The sequence below is a fragment of the Ixodes scapularis genome, unplaced genomic scaffold (assembly GCF_016920785.2).
Source record: "Ixodes scapularis isolate PalLabHiFi unplaced genomic scaffold, ASM1692078v2 PGA_scaffold13__105_contigs__length_92229423, whole genome shotgun sequence".
NCBI lineage: Eukaryota > Metazoa > Arthropoda > Arachnida > Ixodida > Ixodidae > Ixodes > Ixodes scapularis.
Genome location: NW_024609839.1, coordinates 68,048,782 through 68,069,960, shown reverse-complemented (window position 1 = coordinate 68,069,960; position 21,179 = coordinate 68,048,782). Strand labels below are relative to the sequence as shown.

Genomic DNA, 21,179 nt, shown 5'->3' with positions numbered 1-21,179 from the left:
AGTTGGCAAGAGGTTAAGAACGAAGTAAAAGCTCCTCCCACCTCTTTCCACTTTAGCAGAGCGAACGCTGGAGAGGAGACGTCCTCTCCAGCGCTCAATCCGCTAAAGTGGAGGCAGGAGGAGCTTCTACTTCGTTCTTCACCTGCTGCAATGCACTACAAGGACACACAGATGTCCCGGTGACTTGTGGCATAAGCAGATGAAAGCAATCGCGACGTAACTCAAGAAAACGGGCAAGTTTGCTGGTCTTCGTACAGATGTACGAACAGCAGCTCATGCTCATCTTTAAGCTTAGTTCTTTCGTGTGGTTTCACAAGTTTCCGCACAGAACTTACCTCAGTCAACCGTTCGAAACATTAGAAACTCTTCAGCGAATGCCAGTTTCAGAACCCGGTTCATCAGTCCCCGGTCAAAGAAAATGTCGGCGGGCCTATTGCATCCTTTGGAACTCCTCGCACCAGAGAGCATTCACTTGCTCGTCGAGAGCAAATCGCACCAGAGCGTCGAACCGGAACCGAACCAGAACCTTCGCCACCGTCGTTCTTTCTTTATTTGCTGAAACGTTCTTGCCATCGACCTCTGGCCTATTTCCTGGCAGTGAAACAACTGTCCACTCTGTCTGTCAAGTTATTTCCATAAAGTGGGGAGGCAACAACTGGTACACTCGAAAAAGTGACAGTTCAGCTGAAGCATCCTCTAAAACGTTGTTAGATTATTAAAACGAAAGAATTATTTTTCCTCATTGAAGGGTCTCCAACTAGGCCATTGTCTACTGTGTGCAGCACTTTCTTCAGCCTTTAGGGCACTTGCTTTGGATTTTTTTCGTCGTCCAGTCACACGATGTGGTTGACTTCCGGCCATGAACTAAAAAACACTTGGACGATGAGGCATGCTTGACCTAAACAAGAAGCGCCAGGCATTGAGGTCGTAACCTTGTTGTCCCATTCTTGTGAAGTGAAAATATGAAACCCTCCCCACCTTGCATCTACACTCCATTTCCCATTTAGTATGACCGCAGCTGACGGTATGATTGGGGGGAGCCAATAGAGCAGCTCCGAAAGTGCATCGCTGCGGCGCTCGTCATCTTCGTGCGTTTGCGATTCCCGGCTAAACCAATCGTGCACAGTGAATGCCCCACAATCCCAAGCTTTTGCTGCACGTGATTGCTTTAGCGGTGATAAGAAAAACATGCAAAGACGACCAGCAACCGTGACTGTGCACTTCTGACACTGCTTGATTAGCTCTATCACATTACATCTGCTGCGGTCAGACCTAACGTCAAACCGAGTGCGGTCATTTCTTGCGGCCTCCTGAACGTCAGCAGCAATTGCAGTCACGGCTCTTACCGATGCCCCATGGGGCAGAGGTTTGGGTAATCAGTCTGTCTGCCCCGTCGTCGCTGTAGAGCTCTCGCTCACGAACGCACCTTTTTAAAACAGAGCTCGACATTCATTCAAGCATGATTGAACAATCTGCCACACGGTAAGAAGGGTAAAAGAAACGTACACTCGCACGCAGTTAGATCGCTCCTCACATTCCCCTTTTTGCAGATATAAGCATTTCCAACAGTTTGTTCTGCAGCGAAACTGAGACGTCCGGATCCTGCACAGGGCCACCACTGTTCCGCCGGGACGCCGTGGCAGTGTCCAGAACGCTGGGCATGGGACTAGGACTCGACAATGACTGTTGTGCCGACATTGAATACTGTGATGTCGAGACCGACGGAATGCGATCAAACTCCTCCAAGAGGGACCTCACCGAGCTGATCTGCCTCTCGACGTGTGGCAACTGCGACAACGCTTCCCTGTCGTCTGCTTCGTAAGCCCTCATTCTGAGGATCCGTCGCCGTTCTGTAAAGGACTCGAGCTTGGCCACGAGGTCCCTCCTTTTCCCGTTGCGTCTGAGTATGCTGTCGCATTCTTCCTCTTCGTCATCTTCTTCGGACATGTCCAGAAAATGTGTCGTCTCGTCGCTCGAGTAGCCATTGGTGCCGTCCGCCAGCTTCTGAATCTCCCTCCTGAGCGTCTTCGAAGGGTGCTCCAGAAGCCTGAGGATGGTGGGCAGCTGCTCCAGAGGATAAAGCTCCACATCGCTTGGACACAGAGAGTCTTCGCTTTCACAGATCTGCTCGTGGAGTTCGGGCAGTTCTTGCTTGCCCACGAACACAGTGGAGCAGGTCTTGAACACGCTCGGAAGCACAAGGTTCTGTAGCCTGAGGCTGCACTCGGCCTGATCCCAACCGAAAAGCCTAGAGATGGCAGCACCGGTCATGTAGCGGACATTGTTCAGGACGACCAGCTTCACCTTGTAGTCTTCCGCGAGTTGGCAGGATTCTATGTATTTTGGTACCCGACGAGCAAACCCTTCTTCCACGAGTATGTCGCCGATGGAGCAGGACACACTGTCAAGAGCCGTGGCGAGTTCAATCACGACGACGTCCTCCCGTTGCTCGACGACGGTACAGCTAAGTCCGGTCGCCTTGGTCAACGCCAGGAAGCGCCTCTTGGCCTCGACGGACCAGGTGTTCAAACCCTTTGGCTTCAGGTTTGCGAGCGACGCCCTGATCCCTTGCGCAGGAAGTTCCATGAAGTCGGGGCGAAGCCTGCGCAGCTCTTCAATCTTGACATTCTTCACCGTGCCGTAGTCGACGTAACGGACACAGACCTTGGGAGCCTTCACGTACGTCACCACTGCCCTGTGCCAAAACGGCTTGCCGTGGATCACGTAGGGCGCCGCACACGCGTAGCCTGCCTTGAGGTTCTTCCTGTTCACTGAGTAGAACGGGAGCGGTGCCGTGGAGTAGAACTTGTCCAGCTCGGCCATCATGCTTTGGAGCATCGAGACCGTGGCGAAGTTAAGGATGTAGAACTCTGTGGGGTCGAAGACTTCTCCGATGACGACGAGAAAGTCTCGCGTCTGGGGAAGTTCTTGCTTGTCAAAGGAGCCCTCGTCCTCCGACGTGTCAGATTCGTCGATGCTGGAACTCAATCCTAAACCCTTCGCGTCCTTGTTGCGACCACTACTCGACTGGCAGACTTTGGCAGACAGCTTGACCCAGAAGATGTCCTCACCTTTGGACGTTACTGTCATGGTGGGCACACTAACCAAGAGGTCACGCGCAAAGTTGGCCGGATTTGCTGAAGCTCCGTCAAGATATTCGTGCGGAGCAAAGTGCTTTCTGTACACGTTCAGCAACTCTTTCGCGTCTAGGCCATCCGGATAACGAAGCAAGATCGACGTAAGCCCGTGAGCAACCTCTTTCGGAATCGTAGCGGAAGGCTTATCCGGGCACGAACCACTTTTGAGAGATTTGACCACGAGCTTTCCGGGCTCGAAGCTGTTGATCGATATCGAAGACCCACTTGCCAAGAGCGCACGAGCAAACTCCAGAGGACTCTCCGTCTCCCCCCAGGAATCTTTTCCAGTCTCGAGCCGACAGAGACCGATCAATTCCCCAACTTCCAAGCCAGCCGGGTGCATCTGAAGAAGAGCCTTGACAGCCCGAATCACCTCGTCCGAGGTTCCTTCTGGCAGGTCGTCCGTGCTGGTGTGAGCGTGCGCAGCCTTGCACAAGTCGGCTGTGCTTGTCCATTGGTCCACCAGCTCTGGTCTCTCCTCCGCTTGCAGCTCTGTGCCCGAGCGATCAAAAATTTCTGGCACATACTCGGTGGCATGGGGGTTGAGACTCGAATGTTTCGGACTTTGCCAAGTCGGATAAGAAGCAGAAACCATGGGGGCACATGCCAGGGGGATGCTATTGTGAATCACGTAATGCTGTGGACTCAGCACCACGGGACCCGGTGCTACACCCCAAGCTGGGCCAACTGGAGTTAATTGGCTGCTCTGCTGGTTTGGAACCAGTCGTCGCACACAGGGAATTGGCACGGGCAAGCTTTCCACCGGAGTGTGAAACGTTCTCGCTGGCGGATTGTTGCTTGCCTGCCATTTTTTGACAATGTTACCACTAGCTTTTGCAGCACCCAAGTAAAGCCTTTCACAAAACAGACGGTCCTCCCTTTCCTTGTCAGCAAGGGAGCCTTCACGGTCAAGGCTTACATTTGGAGCATCGAGGATTTCCGGGGATTCCAGGTCTGTCTGGCACGAGAAGTCCACGCACCTGGTCCTTTGTGCAGGGCTTGGCAGCTCTTGTTTGACACTGTTCAAAGCTCTGAAGTGCAGCCGCTCCACTGGCTTGGACTGGGACACAACACCAACTCCTTTTTGACGACCTTGCAGAGCAGTGGGGGTAAGAGCCTTCTGAGACCAAGAAGACACCTGGGGCGGGGGCCTCCTGAGAAGAGGTCGCTTAGTCGGAACAAACTGTCTCGTAGTGTTAAACTTGCTGCGAGTGGTGCGCTTGACTGGCGACTTTCTCTGGGTCTTAACGAGGTTGCTGATGTGTTCGAAGCTCTCGTCCACTCTGAGACGAATGATTGGCTCGCCGTAAGGCCGCTTGATGATTGTGACCGTGTCCTGAATCATCTCAAACAACTCCAAGACGCTGCTGCAGCCGTAGTCTCGAAAGGGAAACTCGCGCTCCACCATCTGACGGTACTCCGTGAGGAACTCCGATACTGTGGGGTCCTTCTGCATGGTTACAAGTACCGAGGAGATCAGTTCCTTTTCAGATTTGAGCCTGTCATCCATCTTTTTGCCGTTGGGAAAACGCCGGAAACGAGGCTGCCTCAACAAGTTTTTGAGCCTTAAGAGACGTTAGGGTGCTCAGAATAACCTTTTTCTTTAAAGTGTTTAGGCTAGATCCAGTTTTTGAGCTGTCGCCACAATCGAATCCAATCGTGGGCGGGGAGGCAGCGGAAAACGCGCACAGTCAAGGTTGCTTCAACGAATTGAACTGAAGGCGCAGCACTCGACGCTCGTAAAGCTGACCTTGGGCAAAATACTGACGCTGGCCTGTTCAACCGGCGAGTGGACTTTGATCTGCCGCAGATGCGTGTCCCGTCCGTTCTGGTGGTTGGACAGGACAGCGATCTGGACGAAGAAGGTACGGATCGGACGGCCGCTGGTGTCCCGCGTGGAGATGTGCACCCAGCCCGTCGGCTCGTTGAGGTCAATCGCTTCCAGTTCTTGAAGGTCGTGGAAACTGCTGCCCACCCTCACCGAGATCCTGCAAAGAGAAACACGCTGTTGCACGTCGCCAGGTCGTCTTGCGATAGCTTGTGGTGTTGACCAGGATTAAGTTGCAAGCACTGGCTTTGACTACCGGCTTCTGGCTTTGACCGGGATCAAGCCACAAGCACTGGCTTTGACTACGGCTTGTGGCTTCGGCCAGAATTATGCCACTAACTCTGGCTTCGACTACGGTTTGTGGCGTTGACCAGGATTAAGCCGCAAGCCCTGGCTTTGACCGCGGCTTCTGGCTTTGACCAGGATTAAGTCACGAGTACTGGCTTTAACTACGGCTCCTGGCTTTGACCAGGATTAAGTCACAAGCACTGGCTTTGACCAGGACGAAGCCACAAGCAATGCCTTCGACTATGGCTTCTGGCTTTCTTCAGGATTAAGCCATAAGCATTGGCCAGACTACAGTATACTAGAACGCCAAGCAGTGTGTTGCGCACCCGAGGAGCGCGAGCTTTGTCAGCGATGACTGTGGCAGCAGAGCGAAAGGGCACTGTGTGTCGCAGGAGTGCTGTTGGAGATTGGTACAGAAGACAAGGAAGCTTGGGCAGATGGCTATCATGCTTCTCGCAAGGATGCCATTATTGAGCAAACTGCCAGTGGTATTGTCTTTCTTCCATTTTATCTGTTATACACCATATTTTTCTCAAAATGCACTGAGAACATTGTTGACAGTGTTGGTTGAGAGTATATCTTTGAGGCGGACTCCACGGCATGCGAATGATCACTCAAGTGGCCAAATTCTGTCGTTTCAGTGCACGCAGACAAAATGGTGCCTCTAGTGCGATCACCACTACATTTACCAAACCCCAAACTTACTGCTTTTTCGACGTAAATATGCAGCGGTACGTTTATCACGAAAGAAGGCAAGCATAGGACATAGCTGCTGTTACCATGTCAACCATGAGCTAAAACAAACTGTAAACTGCATTCTTTGAACCAACTAAGCGAAGGAGGCATACTGTAAGTGTCTGTGGGGGCAGAGAGCAAATGTTAACCACTGCCACGTGACGAGGTAGCTGTAGTATATTGTAAATGACTAAATTTTCGCAAATTGAAATGATTTGCGAAACATTTATCTCGTGAATATATCACCACACTATAAACATAACCCTCATACTAGCAAAATATTGTGCCCATGAAATATTCCCTCAATTTACATCTCCCCAAATTTGCAAAATATTGAGCCCACGATAATAAAGTTGTTTACAGTATCTACTATAGTAAGTCACAGGTCAAGAAGGTAACGGCAAATGCTCCTCAAAGGGATTCATATATCCCTCCGTCACGTCCGCATTCAATAGCGTCCCATTGTTTCCGTGACATTGTGGATAATGCGGGAGAGGGTTTTGCTTCCTGCGATTATCTGCTTTATCTTTCGACTTTGACTTAGTGTTGTGGAAGCCACGAGAGGGAGATTAGAATTTTCCCCCTCCGATGGAAACAAATACGACTTTGAGGGGGTTAGGTTCCCCCTACTATGGATACAAAGGCTATCTTCAGGGGCTCGGTTCCCTCTCCGATCAATACAAAGGTCGCTTTCTCAAAAAAGGGGGTCGGAGACAAGTTGGCATCACTCTGTAGCCATTATCTATTCATTAAAGCAAAACAAGGGGCGTTTCCGGGGAACTATTCTTTCGACTGCAGATGGATTTGAAACGGGCGCATCACGCTTATGGGAGGTGCTTCTCCTACCATCTGGACTTGTAACCGACTATAGATCATATGTCATACCTGCTTAGCATTGTCATGAAAATGAAGCATCATATTTTGTAAAAAAAATATGAAGTTCCACACTGTACAAAAGACAAGGAAAATACATGACAAAACGTGAACACTGAGCACACCCAGCATCAGTGTCGAGCATTTCTGTCGATTCATTTTGCAGCAGACCTCTGCCACAGCTCCACTTTGACATGGGAAGTCGTCTGCTCACAAATTTTCTCCTTTTGGCGACTATGAAATGTTCCACAGCGCATCAGGAAATGTAGTAAAAGTTGAAGAGCTCCAACAGCAGGCATGCGTTCGCTGCAAATGAAAAATTTTAACCAGTGGTGTACCACTGCTAGCGCAGGGTCTTTAAAGGGACAATGAAGGCGATTTCGGACATCTTTTAGGCGATTGAACTGGGTTCAAGGCACGTCTCAGGCCACGTTGCCCAAATTTCAGCCGAAACCGGCACTTATGTGCCGCGCAAACCAATTAAACAGTCGTGGTAATAATCGTACCAAGATCGACTGGGGCGACGCCCTCAGAGTTGCGGGAGAAGCCAGGAGAAGCGGAGCTCACGTGACCGTTGTGGGCCAAGAAGCACGACGTCACAAGAGACACATCAGCGATTGGTCGAAACGAGACGTGCCCTCGGTCACGGTTTGGTTCAGAATACTGTTCTAATTTCTGCTTGAGTAACCATGAAAAGCATAAACCGGACCGAAAATTATTACTAAACCATAAATAAAGCAGCATAATTGTTTTTTTCTTTGCTATGCTGGACGTGAAACAGGCAACGAGCAACTATGGGCAAACAAAATAAAATAAAAAAAGAACACGGTACTCGAAGGATTCTGCAAAATGGTAGTCATGCCAAATTTGTGCGCTGTAGATGGCTGTTCTAACAGTCGACTGAAGACCAGTATTCGTTCGGGCGACGCTAGTTTTCACGTGTGGGTTGCTGTTCGTGTTTTTTGACGACGAAAAGAGGACGTCCGACTTTGATGAAAACCAAAAATGGTGCTGTTTATTTTCTCCTTCTTCGGGAGGGTTCCCCACGGAGGAACCGGTTCCCGGAACGGCCGGATCACTGCCATTTTTCCCTCAACATCTCTCCCGCGTGTGTGGCGGCGAAGGCCGCCACACACATACTCCCATTCCGTTTGTGTTGGGTCACTGAACGGAAGCTAGAACTTGCTCACGAGAGCGGCATTGCCGTCCATGTTGACAGATTCGACGAAACGACCGCACCACCGCGCTGCTATAACCCGCCGCGGTAACCAGAGTCTCGATCTGGTAAGTACTACCGATACCGACTATTCACACTTGACGTCACCCCCTTCGTCACCTTCGTTTTCGGAGGCCCAGGAACGAGAATGAAGATTGTTCAGTTTCAGTTTCTTTACTTCTTTCGTAGGCACAGAAATTTGTGTCACAAATGTCTACAAAAAATTGGGCAGCATGCTATGTTCTCAAGAAGCATAAAAAAACATTGAAAAATATTAAACAAGATTGTCTTCATTGCCCCTTTAAAGGGGCGCTATCTAGACGCTCTAAACATCCCAACAAATCCGGAATGACAATCGTGCGTAGCTTATTTCCTCATTAAAAGTGTGTTCAAAGATTGCGACATGCCTTTTTTGAGAAGAATTTTCTTCCGAGTGAAGTGGTCGACGAAGGGCGCTTGTCAGCAAGTTGCAAGCAATGGCTTCACCCGCAGGGAAAAAGAGAAGTCTCATCCGAATGTGTACCTATCAGACTCTCTTCAAAATGAGTTATAATAAATATCCTTTGGAATCTGTGCATGTTGTAGGGCTTTTATTGGTCCACACAATGTAGTCCGTGAGAAAAAAGAGTTCATATGTTTCTCTATTGCCCAGAGATGAATGGGCACTTTTGTAGTATAAGACTTGGTACATGTGGGAACTAACACATTTTTAAACAATGAAAGATCAAAAACAACCTTTTTAAAATATGACTTGAGTGCCCCTTTAATACTACAACGAAATTTTGGCACTTATTTTTTCGTGTATATGTATGTGTTCAAAGGAGCAGTATCACATCGGATACACCAATATCTTGTTAAAAAAGATACGAAAAGGAGTTTTAAAACAAATTAAACAATTAGCAAAGAGCGCCTGGCAGATGTTGCTAAAGCCTCATTTGTTATGCGCATCTAGAAACCTTGGCAGGTAGTGAGATAGCCAGCACAAGAGAAGAGCGGAGGGAGGAACTCCTTACTCAACGGGACTCTTCTGTGTGTGTCCCAGACGTCGCTCTTCTCCCTCTACGAGATTATAGAAGATTAACCCGTCACTCAAAACTCACACAAAAGCAGATTTGCGGTTAGCTGCGATGGCCGAATGGCTGGGGTGCTTCGACCGCTTTAGTGGCTGGAACGCTTGCCAGAGTGGGCGATTTATAATGAAAAAAACAGCCATCAGGCTCAAAATACAAACGTGTGATTGTCATTTATGGATATTGTGGATCATATTTAGCCTATTTCTGAACCCAACAGGTATATTTCAAATTTCGTTGAAGTATCCCTTTAAAGGGGTACTATCGTGGACAATATGAGCTGAAACAGCGCTCCGGCCGGCGCACGGTACTACCTGCGCCGCCTGTCGCCTTGCTCCGCACATATGGCGCACCCTGAGTCTGAGATATTTTCTCACTTGCGCTCGCTGCGCCACTGCGCTCTTCCAGCTGTCTGCAAGCGAGACGGCGGGTGCGACAGCGGGCATGTGAGGTAGGGCGGCGGGGGGAACAAAAGATTACACTGGTCGTTCCCCTTTTGGTATTGATTCACTTTACTTTATCGCGTAAAATCCCGTAAAAAAAAAAAAAAAAAGAACGCTGACTGGTGAAGAAAAAATATTGAAGTGTCTTAAATTTCAACTGCGATTACCGTTTTCGAAAGTTATATCAAAATACGTTGCAGGTTGTTTTTGTTTGATTAGAGGTGCATGCACAAAGTGGGACATCGTAAAATATAGGCCAAAATCTGTATGCCGGATTTAGTCCGGCTCCAATGCTTTTTTTCTTTTTTTTTTCTGTTTCACTGATCACAGATGCTCAAAAAACGGTAAACATACATGTTACTGAGAAGGTTTTGGAACCTTGAGTAGTATGAAAAGGTTCAAAAATATTATTTATTTATTACTGGGCGCACGTGTTTGTTTCAAGCAAAACAAGTTGCTGACAAGACACCAGTTTTTTGTTTACGAATTCCTAGTCTTAATAAGGTGGGGCGAACAGTCATATGTTTGTCAAGAGAAGAAGATTAATATTTGCAGAGGACATTGTCAGATACAAAAGATTAATAGTCGGGGTGGAAGTTCAACTGCACTATACAAGAAGATCGGGATGAAGGAGGCACCCCTCAAAAAGTATGCATGGTTAACGGCGTCAAACAGTGTGTCGCAACCGTAGCGTCAAGCTTTGTTCCAATCGGCAGAAGTCCAGTTAAGGGGGTCCTGAGGCGCAGTAAAACTTGCTAAATAATTTAATACCGCATCATTCTCCCCTGACCCGCGACCACGGCTCTCATCTTGTCTGGTAAGAAATCATAGAGCGCGGCCACGAAGTCTGGCACAGCCTGAAGCCACTCCCATTCACCTCCCATTGCTTTCCACAATTTGTAAGCAGTGGCGCGGTGGAGGGGACGCCGTGACATAGCTACCTTGATGCGCCTCCAAATGTTTTCGATCATATTCAGATCGGCTCCTTTTAGCGGCCAAGGCAGCTTCGTCAGGCAGCGCTCCTCGATGAGATACGAGCGTGACAGCGCATTTCCAGTTCGGCGCTTTCTTGAAATGCATGCTAGCTGAAAACGTGAACATTGGGCTAGCAGACGGCCGGAAGAGCGCAGTGGCGCAGTGAGCGCAAGTGATAATTTATCTCGGCCTCAGGGTGCGCCGTGTTTCGGGAGCGATGCGACAGGCGGCGCAGGTAGTACCGTGCACAGGCCGGAGCGCTGTTTCAGCTCATATTGTCCGCGATAGTACTTTGGTGATTTTTCGAGCTACCCCAACTGACTATACTTTCTAAATCCCTGGACTTTACCCTTTCTGATATGCTATTTAGTATGTTAAAATTCTTAATAGTTCTTGTGAAATCGGCAAATGAAAATGATGCTAGAGCCAACATTCAAATATACCCGCTTTTCAGTGCCATGACGTCAGTGGCAGGAAAACTTGCCGGCCGGGCAGGCAGCCTAAAAAAATGAACTATGCCGAGCACAGATTTTGTGCTGCTGCAAGGGTGATGCAGAGAGCTTCAAAAGCATTCCTACAACACCACGAAACTGATTGTAATCAATTGAGAACAAATCCTACAGTCCAAAGAGTGAGCCACTACCTGCTGCTGGCATCAGTCTTATTGTTGCCAGTAGAGACTTTCAGTTTGAAAAACACGGCGAGGACCAACATTGTATATTCAATAACTTTGTGGAAAAAAAGTAATTATTTTGGCCTACTATTTGGGATGTTATTTTAACATCGTTGGCCCGTTACCTGTTTGGAGTATAGCTTTCATCGAGCTTGTAGTCGGCATAGATGCATATGCCCTGGATCGTCGTCTTGCGGCGAAACTGGATGTTCACCAGGTGGGGCTGCGGTCCATCGGATTGCCAGTATGTGTCCAGACAGTTGTCTCGAAGCTGGTCCACACCAAAGCCTAAAACACACGCGGTGCTGACCGTTTAGGACGGCCCCACTGATCATAAACTACACTCGTGCGGCAAACAAGCAGGAAAAGATGTGAGTGATTAAATATTGTTGACAGTGTGTAAATTACTGTCTACTTAATTTGACAAACATGGAAAACACTTGAAAAGCAGCCTCAAGGCGGCCGCTGACACTTCAAGAGTCAGCTCATTAAAACAAACCAAAGTTCCTCAAACAAACAAAAAAACAAAGAAAAAAAGAAAAAAAAAGGTTGCAAGTTTGATACCGGTCGGTTCCTTTTCATGTTCTTCCCACCAGCTATGACCACCGGCTTGTTTGTTTGTTTTAATAAGGGAACAGCTTGATGTTGGTTTTGCTGCAGTGTATCGCGAGCCCCCTTTACTCTGCGAGCATGCCCGTGCTTGTAAAAGAGAGAGAAATTAAAAGGTGCCAGACAAACAGCAGCAACAGGGCACAATGCGACCAGAACGATAGGGCGGTTTCGTGTACAACTTTCACCCTCTACTTTTTTATGTTATAAAGCCGTTAGCATGTTTCATCGTTGGAGAAGCGAGATGATGTTACGGAGCTTAACCACAAGCGGGATGTTATCTATATTTTTTTTTTCTCGCGATATCCTGCTGTCTGCCGACACCGAATCTTGCGATATCGAGATTCGGCGTCGGTATCAAAGTCGGCTGGGCTCACCGGGCTTGCAGGACGACAGGGACCAGACCGCTTGCGCCCCGACTTCGCGGACCTTGCCTTCCCTTTCGAGGCTCAAAGGGTCGCGAACATAGTTCATGTCAGCACGCTGCTTACTTGGAGCATTAAGCTCGTCGCGATGTCAGTGAAACAGTCTAGAAGGTGATTATGTGGTAGCCTGTTTCAGCTTCAGCACGCCAAATTTGAACACCAAAAAGCAGAGCAGCCCGCTGCCCAGACCGTTTCAGCCCAGCCGCCGACACCCCGAACCGGCGAAATGTGATTTGAATTAAACGGTTTTTAACAATTATGTAAACATGATTCAATGAACGTCTTCGGGGCCCGTAAAAACAAAATAAAAAGAACAGCAAGCTGAAATCATTTTCGTGTTGTACTGTTTTTGTGCTACTACGCCGCTACCATAGAGTTACGGCCGCTACCGCAAATTTGACATCAAGCAACCATGGTCGCTCTGCCGTGACGTCACTTGGCGCCCATCGCTGTCTACAGCTTGCTTCTGATTGCAAAGGGCTTGTACGAAAGCCGTCAGATGCCACCTTCAGTGTTTTATTTTTTTTCAGAAAGGCAAGTACTGCTGCGAAGTCTCCGATTAAATTTATTCGTGAGTGAAGGAGCGCATTGTAGTTTGTTGCACATGCATTTAACTGTGTCCTTCAATGTTCACACTAACTTAAACTGTTGATCCAACTGGCATCGCATTCTCCTAGAGAAGAGGAAGTTTATATGCAAATGTTGTGTGCATATTATTCAGGCCACAAAGCACGTTTGGTGGCCATCAAAGCATGTTCCTTTTTTTTTTTCCCTTCAGATTTGGTTTTCTGTAAATTGGTTATAATTTAGATAAACAGAAACCCCCCCCCCATTAAAAAAAATAAACATGAAACCCTAGTTACAAGCAGTTAATGACAGAAACTGCAATTAATTAGACACTCTAAAGCGCTTCAAACCAGCCGAAAGAGACATCACCTTACAGTGTGCAGAACACACATCTAACTGGCACCATACTTAAACCAACAAATCTGTGCATTGGGAAAAGGGGACAGGCCTCCAGTCCCCGACAATTCCAGACATCCCCCCACTGGTCAACACCTGGAGGCTGCCAGCACACCGGAAGACACACAATTGCAGCAAATGCACCCATGAAACTTGTTTATTGAAACAAGGCTCTCAGACAGTCTCGAGGACTGGGGGCTCGTAACCTTCGGGCCGATCCACCTTGACTCCTTCCTCTCCCTTTGCGACCGCCGCAGTGCTTGCCGCGCCACCCTTGCTGGTGCCTTCACCGTGCAGCTCTAGGAGCTTGCCCACTGCAAGAGGAAACAATGTCAATACAAATTCAAACTTTCACAACACCATTTCATTAAAAACTTTTTTGTTAAGGTAAACCCTGCCATACAAAATCAGCGTGATCTTTTTAGTCGGTGAAAAAGCTGTATTAGCTTTTATTTGCTTGCAATAAGGCCTTACTTTTCTTGCATTCTTTTTTTTTTCTTTCGCATTCAGATTTGTTTTTAATAGAACATTATGTGCCTGACAAATGAAGTGGAAGGTAGAAAGAAAACTGATATGCTCAAAAGAGTGCCGCCTTTTGTTTGTATATCTTAGCTTGATTATTATTTGACTTAAATACAAACAAATGTATAGACAAGAGCGCATCAAATGATGGACAAACTATAAATATTTTCAAGATTATTTTCGTGAGAAAGGTTTGATATAGATCACCTTGGTAAAACTGGCACAATTTAAATCATTATTCAAATTGCCTCCATTTTTATTTTCAACCCTTCATATTGTTTTCGTACACCCCCTGGGTTCCCCCGCACTTCCAAATATCTCAGGTTATCCCGCTCTTAAATACTTCATTGACGGGGTATACAAAAATTGCCGAAAAAATTGGGTTTTAAGATAATAATGTTTAAGAGGATCAAATTAAAGAACAGAGCTGAAATTTTAAAAAATCGCAAGGTAAACTTGCAAGTTGTTGCCTGCGGGCGACACCAGGCAAAAAGTCCAAAGGTGGCTCCCTTACATAACCTCTAAAGATGTACAGATATTGACACCATTAAATGTCAATATCTGTACATACGATAGCCTCAAGTAAAACAGTCAACTGTAGTAAAATATTAGTGTCGAGAGAAAAACACTCGTTCATATTTTTCGCCGCTCTGCCATTGTCGCGCGACAATTTTTTCTCGTCAACTATTTGCGTTTCTTTTCAATAGATGGCACTGTAGTTTCAATCTTCAATAAAGTTGCCAGACTAGATTAAAAAGAAATGCAATAAAACAAACTATTAAACAACAAAAAAATTATTTGGTTTGTTGCCACATAAACTTTATCAACAAAGGCTTAAGCACTGTTTTAGTTGATTTGAGCTATCCGATGATACATAACTATGAGCCAAATATTTTCTATTATCTGCATCATTGTTTACAAAGTCTCCAGGCTCTTACACAGGTTTACTGGATCAATGCCGAGAGAGGGAGGGCTTCTTTGACTGCCGTTCGAGACAGGTGAGGGGTCCACAAGGTCCAAAAGAACCCCTGGCCCAAGGAAAAGGCAATAGTAACAGCTCGTAACAAAAGAAAAGGTAGGCGACTGAGGGGATATTTTACATTCACTTTTTCCGTCCATTCCATCTTTCAACTTGCAAATAATTCGAACACCTTTGTCTGTCTCGCAAAATTATAATTCACCAGGTTTTACGGAAAACGACATACTCCAATTCTAAGCTTCTGTGCAGCAGCACTCGCGCAAGGAAATCATTTTTGCGCAGCAAAGCTCTTGCACTCAGGACGGCACCCTACGCAACCTGTGAAAGGCAGCAACTTTTACGAGCGAGAACGGCTCCGGAAACTCACGCTCGAACTTGGGCTTCTTGAGCACCTTGACCTTGCGGATGAGCACGTCGTGCAGGGGGTAGATGTGCTGACAGCTCTTCTCAATGTCCTTGCCGATGCTCCCTGGAATGCTGCAAATGCAGAGGACGCCAGCCGTTACATTGCAGCTAGACCCAGCCTCTCCTGATCACAAGGGTGCTCGCCCGATACGCCATATTGCACTGACCTAAACCAAAACTAGAAAAACAGCACCAGACAATTATGTGAGTAATTCATGTGTCACGAAACTGTTTCTCTATCCCATAAGCTCACAAACCAGGCTCCACAAGCACCTTTGGACGTCCCCGGAGTTCCCACATTTCCTCAGTAGTTCCTGTCACGAAGCTTAAGTCTCTTAGCTTAAGCGCCATGAGCGAAACACTCCCCATCGTAAGCATTATTGTTTACAAGGTTTAAGGTGCCGAGATCCTGAGGAGCTCCTCGGTTGTGGATAGAGAGGGATAGGTGTTGCTCGAGATGGGAAAGGGTTGAAGACCTCTGCTTTACTACACACTTAAGCTGTGCAACATCCTCACTGGCGTATCCACGAAAATGGCCAAAGTGCACATGATTACAGACACCGCCACAAGGTTGCTCACGCAGCTATTGTCACAGACAAAATGAGAACGGTGGGTAGTTTCGGTTGTCTCAATACCGGCACAAGCTTCCTACCTTTCAGCCTCTCAAAGACCTCGAGCATGTGTGCACAAAGGCAAGTAGTGTGTGCCGCTGGCCGGGTGTTTGACTAAGACGCCCCGCCATTCTCATTGTGTCAGTGACAATGGAGTCTGCAACTGCGGGTTCAAAAATGCTAGGGGTTCCGACGTTCGGGAATGGCCAAGTCGGCCTGCAACTAAAAGAGAAATCTACAGGGAAACTCACAGCTTGTTCACTACGTCCTTGAGATTGGAAGAGGACACCTCCACCACCATCATCTCAGTCATCTTCTTCCTGATTAGCCGCACCTGAGAAAGGAAACGCCGGTACTCAGGCTTCTGACCGGATGGCGTACGGGCTACCCAACTAGGTGCTTCTCAGAAAGGATGCTCTGCTAAGAAATTTCGACCAGCGCATAGTCAGACAAATCGCAAAGTGCAGGGTAAGCAACGCCCGTTTTTTTTTTTGTTTTGTTTTATACTGTTGACTACTATGATTCCTCGCTACTCAAACATAGTCCTTTCTGAACCAGAACTCTGCCAAGAAAAGGTCACTCGGAACCTCCCCCACTTTCTATAGCTCGACGAATGCGACTGAGATCCAACTTTATTAACACAAGCAACAGAATCTACAGGGCAAATTTTAAAAGTAAGGCTAGGCTTACGACGTCGTACACCTTGACCGGAAGTGGCTATACGCATGACACGGAGATCATGCCACTTGGGTCACCCTTTTCGGACGGCGCGCATATCACTGGAAACTGGGAGCGTGTTAACCCACCCCCACCTGCATTCACACCACTTCGCGGCGAGTCTGCGGCTGGTCATTACAATACTATTAACCGACACTCGCAGCATTCAGTCGGCAACCCAAGTCCCGCTGTCTCTTGTTTAGTTCAGCAAAGTTCCGTCGACAACATTTGGCGCTTTTTTTCAGCAACAACTGCTAAAACAATGTTGTAAATACCGCCAAACATTCGACAAAAAAAAAAAAAAAATATATATATCTATTCTTTTTGGATTGAAGCTGGGTCCACTTCGCTTGAAGCAGACACCTGTCCACTAAGCTATGATACAACTTGAAATATTTGTTTTATACGAGACCCAACAAGTATCGTGTTGTGCCTATAGCCATTTCTGGTCAAGGTGCACGTCATGCGTATACAGTGAAACCCGCTTAGAACGAACCCACAAACAGCGAATTATTGTCAATGTCGAACTCTGTTTATAAAGCACTGTTTATAAAAAACAACCAATTGGCTATATCAAACTGTTTCCCCCCAGGCAGGCTTTTAAAAACATGCAAAGAATCGTCTTCTAGCCCGTCCCTTCCCCCAAGAAAGTAGGAAAGAAAATTCCAAAAGCTCAAGTTGCGAACAAAATTGAGTGAAGTGATTCAGAAGGGAAGAAAGCTAAAAAAAACTCTGCACACACACACAGAAAAAGAACTTTTCCTCCCAAAGCATTCGCTCACAAAGAGAAGCGATTCAGAAAGGGAGATAAGCTGAAAGAAGAAACCCTTCACGCATGCAAAAAAAAAAAAACAAGTCGTTTCAGCGCATTGTTACAAGGCGAAACTGAAGGAATGAGAAAGAAAGAACCCCTCGCCTTACAACGAACACATCATGGTAGTTCGTTGTAAATCGTTCTTGCTATATCGAACTGATCGTAGCGTTTCCTGCTGTTTGTTATTAACAGGTTTGACTGTAGCATCGTTAAATTTTTAATGCCACTCAAACATGGTAATCATCTGGCTTCAGGAGAATTTTCATTACCGTTCTATGACAAATACATGCCGTTGTGGCATAAAATAAACACAGTGGTGCCCACTGCTGCGTCCACACTCTACATTCTCTGGCTTATTCATCTCAATTGCACAAACCTGGCATCGGAACATAGAAAAGATTCTGACGACGTGGTTTAGAGCATCTAATGATTACCTATAGCTGTAGTCAGTGTTCATAGATCACATAAAGAGTTTGCAGACTGCCTTCGGCAGTGTAATAGACTATAGTATCTGCTACCCAAGTGCAAAGTTGAGAACGTCCTTTCACCCAAAGCGGGTGAAAGGACGTTCTCAACTTGTTACATGCGTCTCAGCAGATGACCGTGCAAAGACGTGCGGGGAGCAGTCGACCCTACCTGGTTGTGCTGGGCGTAGCAGGTCTTCTTCAGCTGGTTGGCGCACTTCTTGGTGAAGCCGATGCAGAACATGCGGAGCAGGTAGCCGTCCGTTGTCCTCACATCGACCGTGGCCTCAATCAGCGTCTGCACGGGAGATTGAAGACATTCAGAACCAGCCCACGGTCACAACAGAGGCCTCTTACAAAACAATCGTTTTCAAAAATGTGTCTTTTTCTTGGGCTTTGAAACCCCCAGATAATGCAGTGCAGCCGCAAAAAGTCGCCATCTTGCAGAAGAGTCTTTTCATTTAATATAGCTTGGTAATGAATTTTGAATTATTTGCTTGAAATTAATTAATCTAACGAAGATGAGCAAACTAAGAACAATTCTGGTGCTGTGAATTCAAACTTACATGCATTAAAACGAAGCTTGATTATCGCTGCAACTTGCGAGCCCCAAACTCTTATTAAATACTCAAAAGGGATGTCTGAGGCACTGAAAATGGTATCAGATACAGAGCTGCCTTCAAAGCTACAGCCTGCACTGGATAGCACGATCATCGGTGTTCCTGCCAAAATGGAAGGCAGATGCAAAGGTGCAGGTGCCTGTGGTGGACAGGGTCGACTTGATCTCGCACCGTCTTTGAGAACCGATTCGAGCAGAAGAAGCCCGAATCGGAGGGTTCAGGTGCCAACCGTCCCGCACTCTGGCCGCCAACGGGATTAGAATGGCAGCGAGGTCCTTCGGTGGTCCTTCAGCCAGCACAAGCTTCTTACCATAAAATAGCAGGGGAGTGTCCACCCCACTTTCACTGAAAACTGGGTTAATCTAGGCATGGACGCTTCTCCAGTGAAATCGGACATTTTAATACACAATTATTTGTAGAATGGACCTTTTTCGAGTAACAAGTGCCGTTTTGGAGAGTTATCAGCAAACTACAAAAGAGCAGCCCAGCATGCCTCCACCCGTCAAAACACATTGACATCATACCATTTATCGGTTTTCAGTGCTTTTCATACCTCATACTACCGACACTAAAAAACAAAGCGTCAAAGTAGGCTAAATACGAGTGAAGATAGATGCTGACAAAGTTGCAGTCATTTTTGCAGGTCACTGCGTCCCGGTGTTCAGCGAAAATGGCGACAGCGAGAGTGTACACATGCACAGAAGCTTGCTGGAAAAGGGTCCATTCTCTAGTTTGGGAAACATTAATAGTGGGCGCTTCCAGAGTATTTTACAATACTTTCAAAGCGTCCAATGATATGATCTCTCAACAAACATCCAAGCCATTGTTTTTACGGTGAGACATATTCAGTAGGATTCTATATTTCCTTGGGTGTGTCGGGACATTTACTCAGACTGTGCTTTCACCAACAATACAGTTTCATTGCATAAACGTTCTGCAATGCATACGACAATGTGTACCGTCCTGCAGGTTTTTGACTGGCACTAAAATAAACCATTCATCTAACCACTCCCGAACTGCCGATCCCCAGCAACTTCAGCAGGGTAGCCGAACGCCTCGAAAGGCGGCGGCCGAAGCCGTGCGTGACCCACCTGCCACTTCTTGACCATGGAGCGCAGCTTGTCTGTGGTCAGGTCCATGCCGTGGAAGTTGGTCAGGACGTTGCGCCCCTGCACCTCCTCGGCAATCAGTCGGAACTTGCGGTAGGCATCCTCGCCGTTCGTCAAGTCCGCCTGGGACACCTCGAAGACGCGGCCCTTCAGCCCTTCCGAGGCAATCTCTGCAGAGGCGGCAGGGAACGAAGCCGATGGGTTACGCCGCTGGTCGGTAACATCAAACCAAGCAAACTTTAACAGAAGCTTGCAGGCACTTCGGAAAGATACGAGCAACATGGCAAGGTGATTTTTGTACTGTCAGTGCAACCTGACGAATGATCCAAGAAACTGGACGTCCTAAGAAGACTTACTTTCACTATGCCACTCTCACCTCTACAATGTTTAGCAAACTTCTGCCATTACACCCAGTGTTAATGTATTCTACCTTTCAGCAGAGTGCAAGTCGAATTGTGAACCAAAAATCTTTGGATTACTCAGTCGCATCCATCAATTTGCTCGCTGAAACCGCAGCGATTGTGGTTTCACAAGTTATGTTGAACCGAAGTGTAGCAGAAGACGCAAGTACAGTCACGACAAGCGTGTGCTTATTCTTGAGTGTGCACCAACTCCAGTAGCGCATTTGGTATGTGGTACAGGTAGCATGACAATGGGTTGCCAGCAATAAAAAGGCATCAAAGCACTAACACCACACGCTTGCACACACAGACAACGGCTGCGTGCCCTTGGATACGGAAAACACATGGATCACCGAGCTGGATCCAATAATTAGCACGTGACGTTACATGCATATTGCACACAAATACATCGGCTCCTGAGCCAAAAGTCAGACTTCCTCGAATGTTAAATCACAAAAGAAATTATATGGGGTCTAGGGCATATTAATCACACTTCCAAGCTGTCAACTTAATAAAACGAGCAACTTAGAAATAACAAAATGTTACTGCCATAATGGAAGGCGCAAGCTAAAGCGCAGAGCACCAGTGGTGGACAGTTTTGCTGTTGCACTTTTTTTGAGAACCAGCATGGAAAGAAGATCTCAAGCCAGAGGGTTCAAGTGCTGGAAAATGGAAGGACGCTGTAAGATGCAACCTTTCCGCGATGTAGAAGAGGTTTTAAACCGAGTTTGTTAGCGTCCGACATCGAATCCTATGAGCCGCTACAATAAGCTAGAAGCGGTCACTTACTTGTGCCTTGCGTTCGGTTGACGAACGTCTTTCCAATGTTACGGACCGTGTACATGGTCGGCGCCTTAACATCGTACCAGTCCTTGCGGGTGAACGGATCGACGCTGAAATCGAAACATGAGGATAGTCAGATAGAACTGCAGAACTCTACGCTCTGCTCGTGTGTAGATAGACAAGGCGGCCTCAACTGATCCGTGCCACACCGTGCAACTATCGACTTCAATCCGGCGGAGGTAAAACACAAACGGCGCATATATTATATTTTTCGGCAAGGCGAAACATCCCCCTATAAGATCAAGCACATATTTTGTACTCACATCTTCTTCTTGACGCCCTTTTTGCCACCTTTCGACAGCCCCTTATTCTTGCCGACAGCCATTGCTTCCAAATTCAAGATGAAAAAGACCGGAAACCGGGAGCTTACTCTCGATCACAAAACTGAACCGGAAAAACAACGAACGAGGCTAGGCCAGCTAGGCTCGTTCGATCAGTGCATAAAGTGTACATCCGGTG

At 47.2% G+C, this 21,179-nt stretch overlaps 2 protein-coding genes across 2 annotated transcripts; both read right to left on the bottom strand.

The window, feature by feature from the left end:
• Window positions 1-530: 530 nt before the first annotated feature.
• Window positions 531-12,642, bottom strand: LOC8030793 (anaphase-promoting complex subunit 10). Its single transcript, XM_029979164.3, has 3 exons — window positions 12,225-12,642; window positions 11,364-11,526; window positions 531-5,125 (listed from the first exon to the last, which is right to left on the bottom strand). The coding sequence occupies exons 1-3, from the start codon at window positions 12,319-12,321 to the stop codon at window positions 4,840-4,842; spliced, it is 546 nt and encodes a 181-aa protein (XP_029835024.3). The 5' UTR covers window positions 12,322-12,642; the 3' UTR covers window positions 531-4,839.
• A 732-nt stretch (window positions 12,643-13,374) lies between these two features.
• LOC8030792 (40S ribosomal protein S3a-like) lies at window positions 13,375-21,178 on the bottom strand. Its single transcript, XM_029979162.3, has 7 exons — window positions 20,984-21,178; window positions 20,667-20,770; window positions 19,459-19,646; window positions 17,920-18,045; window positions 16,004-16,086; window positions 15,104-15,213; window positions 13,375-13,549 (listed from the first exon to the last, which is right to left on the bottom strand). The coding sequence occupies exons 1-7, from the start codon at window positions 21,043-21,045 to the stop codon at window positions 13,410-13,412; spliced, it is 813 nt and encodes a 270-aa protein (XP_029835022.1). The 5' UTR covers window positions 21,046-21,178; the 3' UTR covers window positions 13,375-13,409.
• Window position 21,179: the final 1 nt, after the last annotated feature.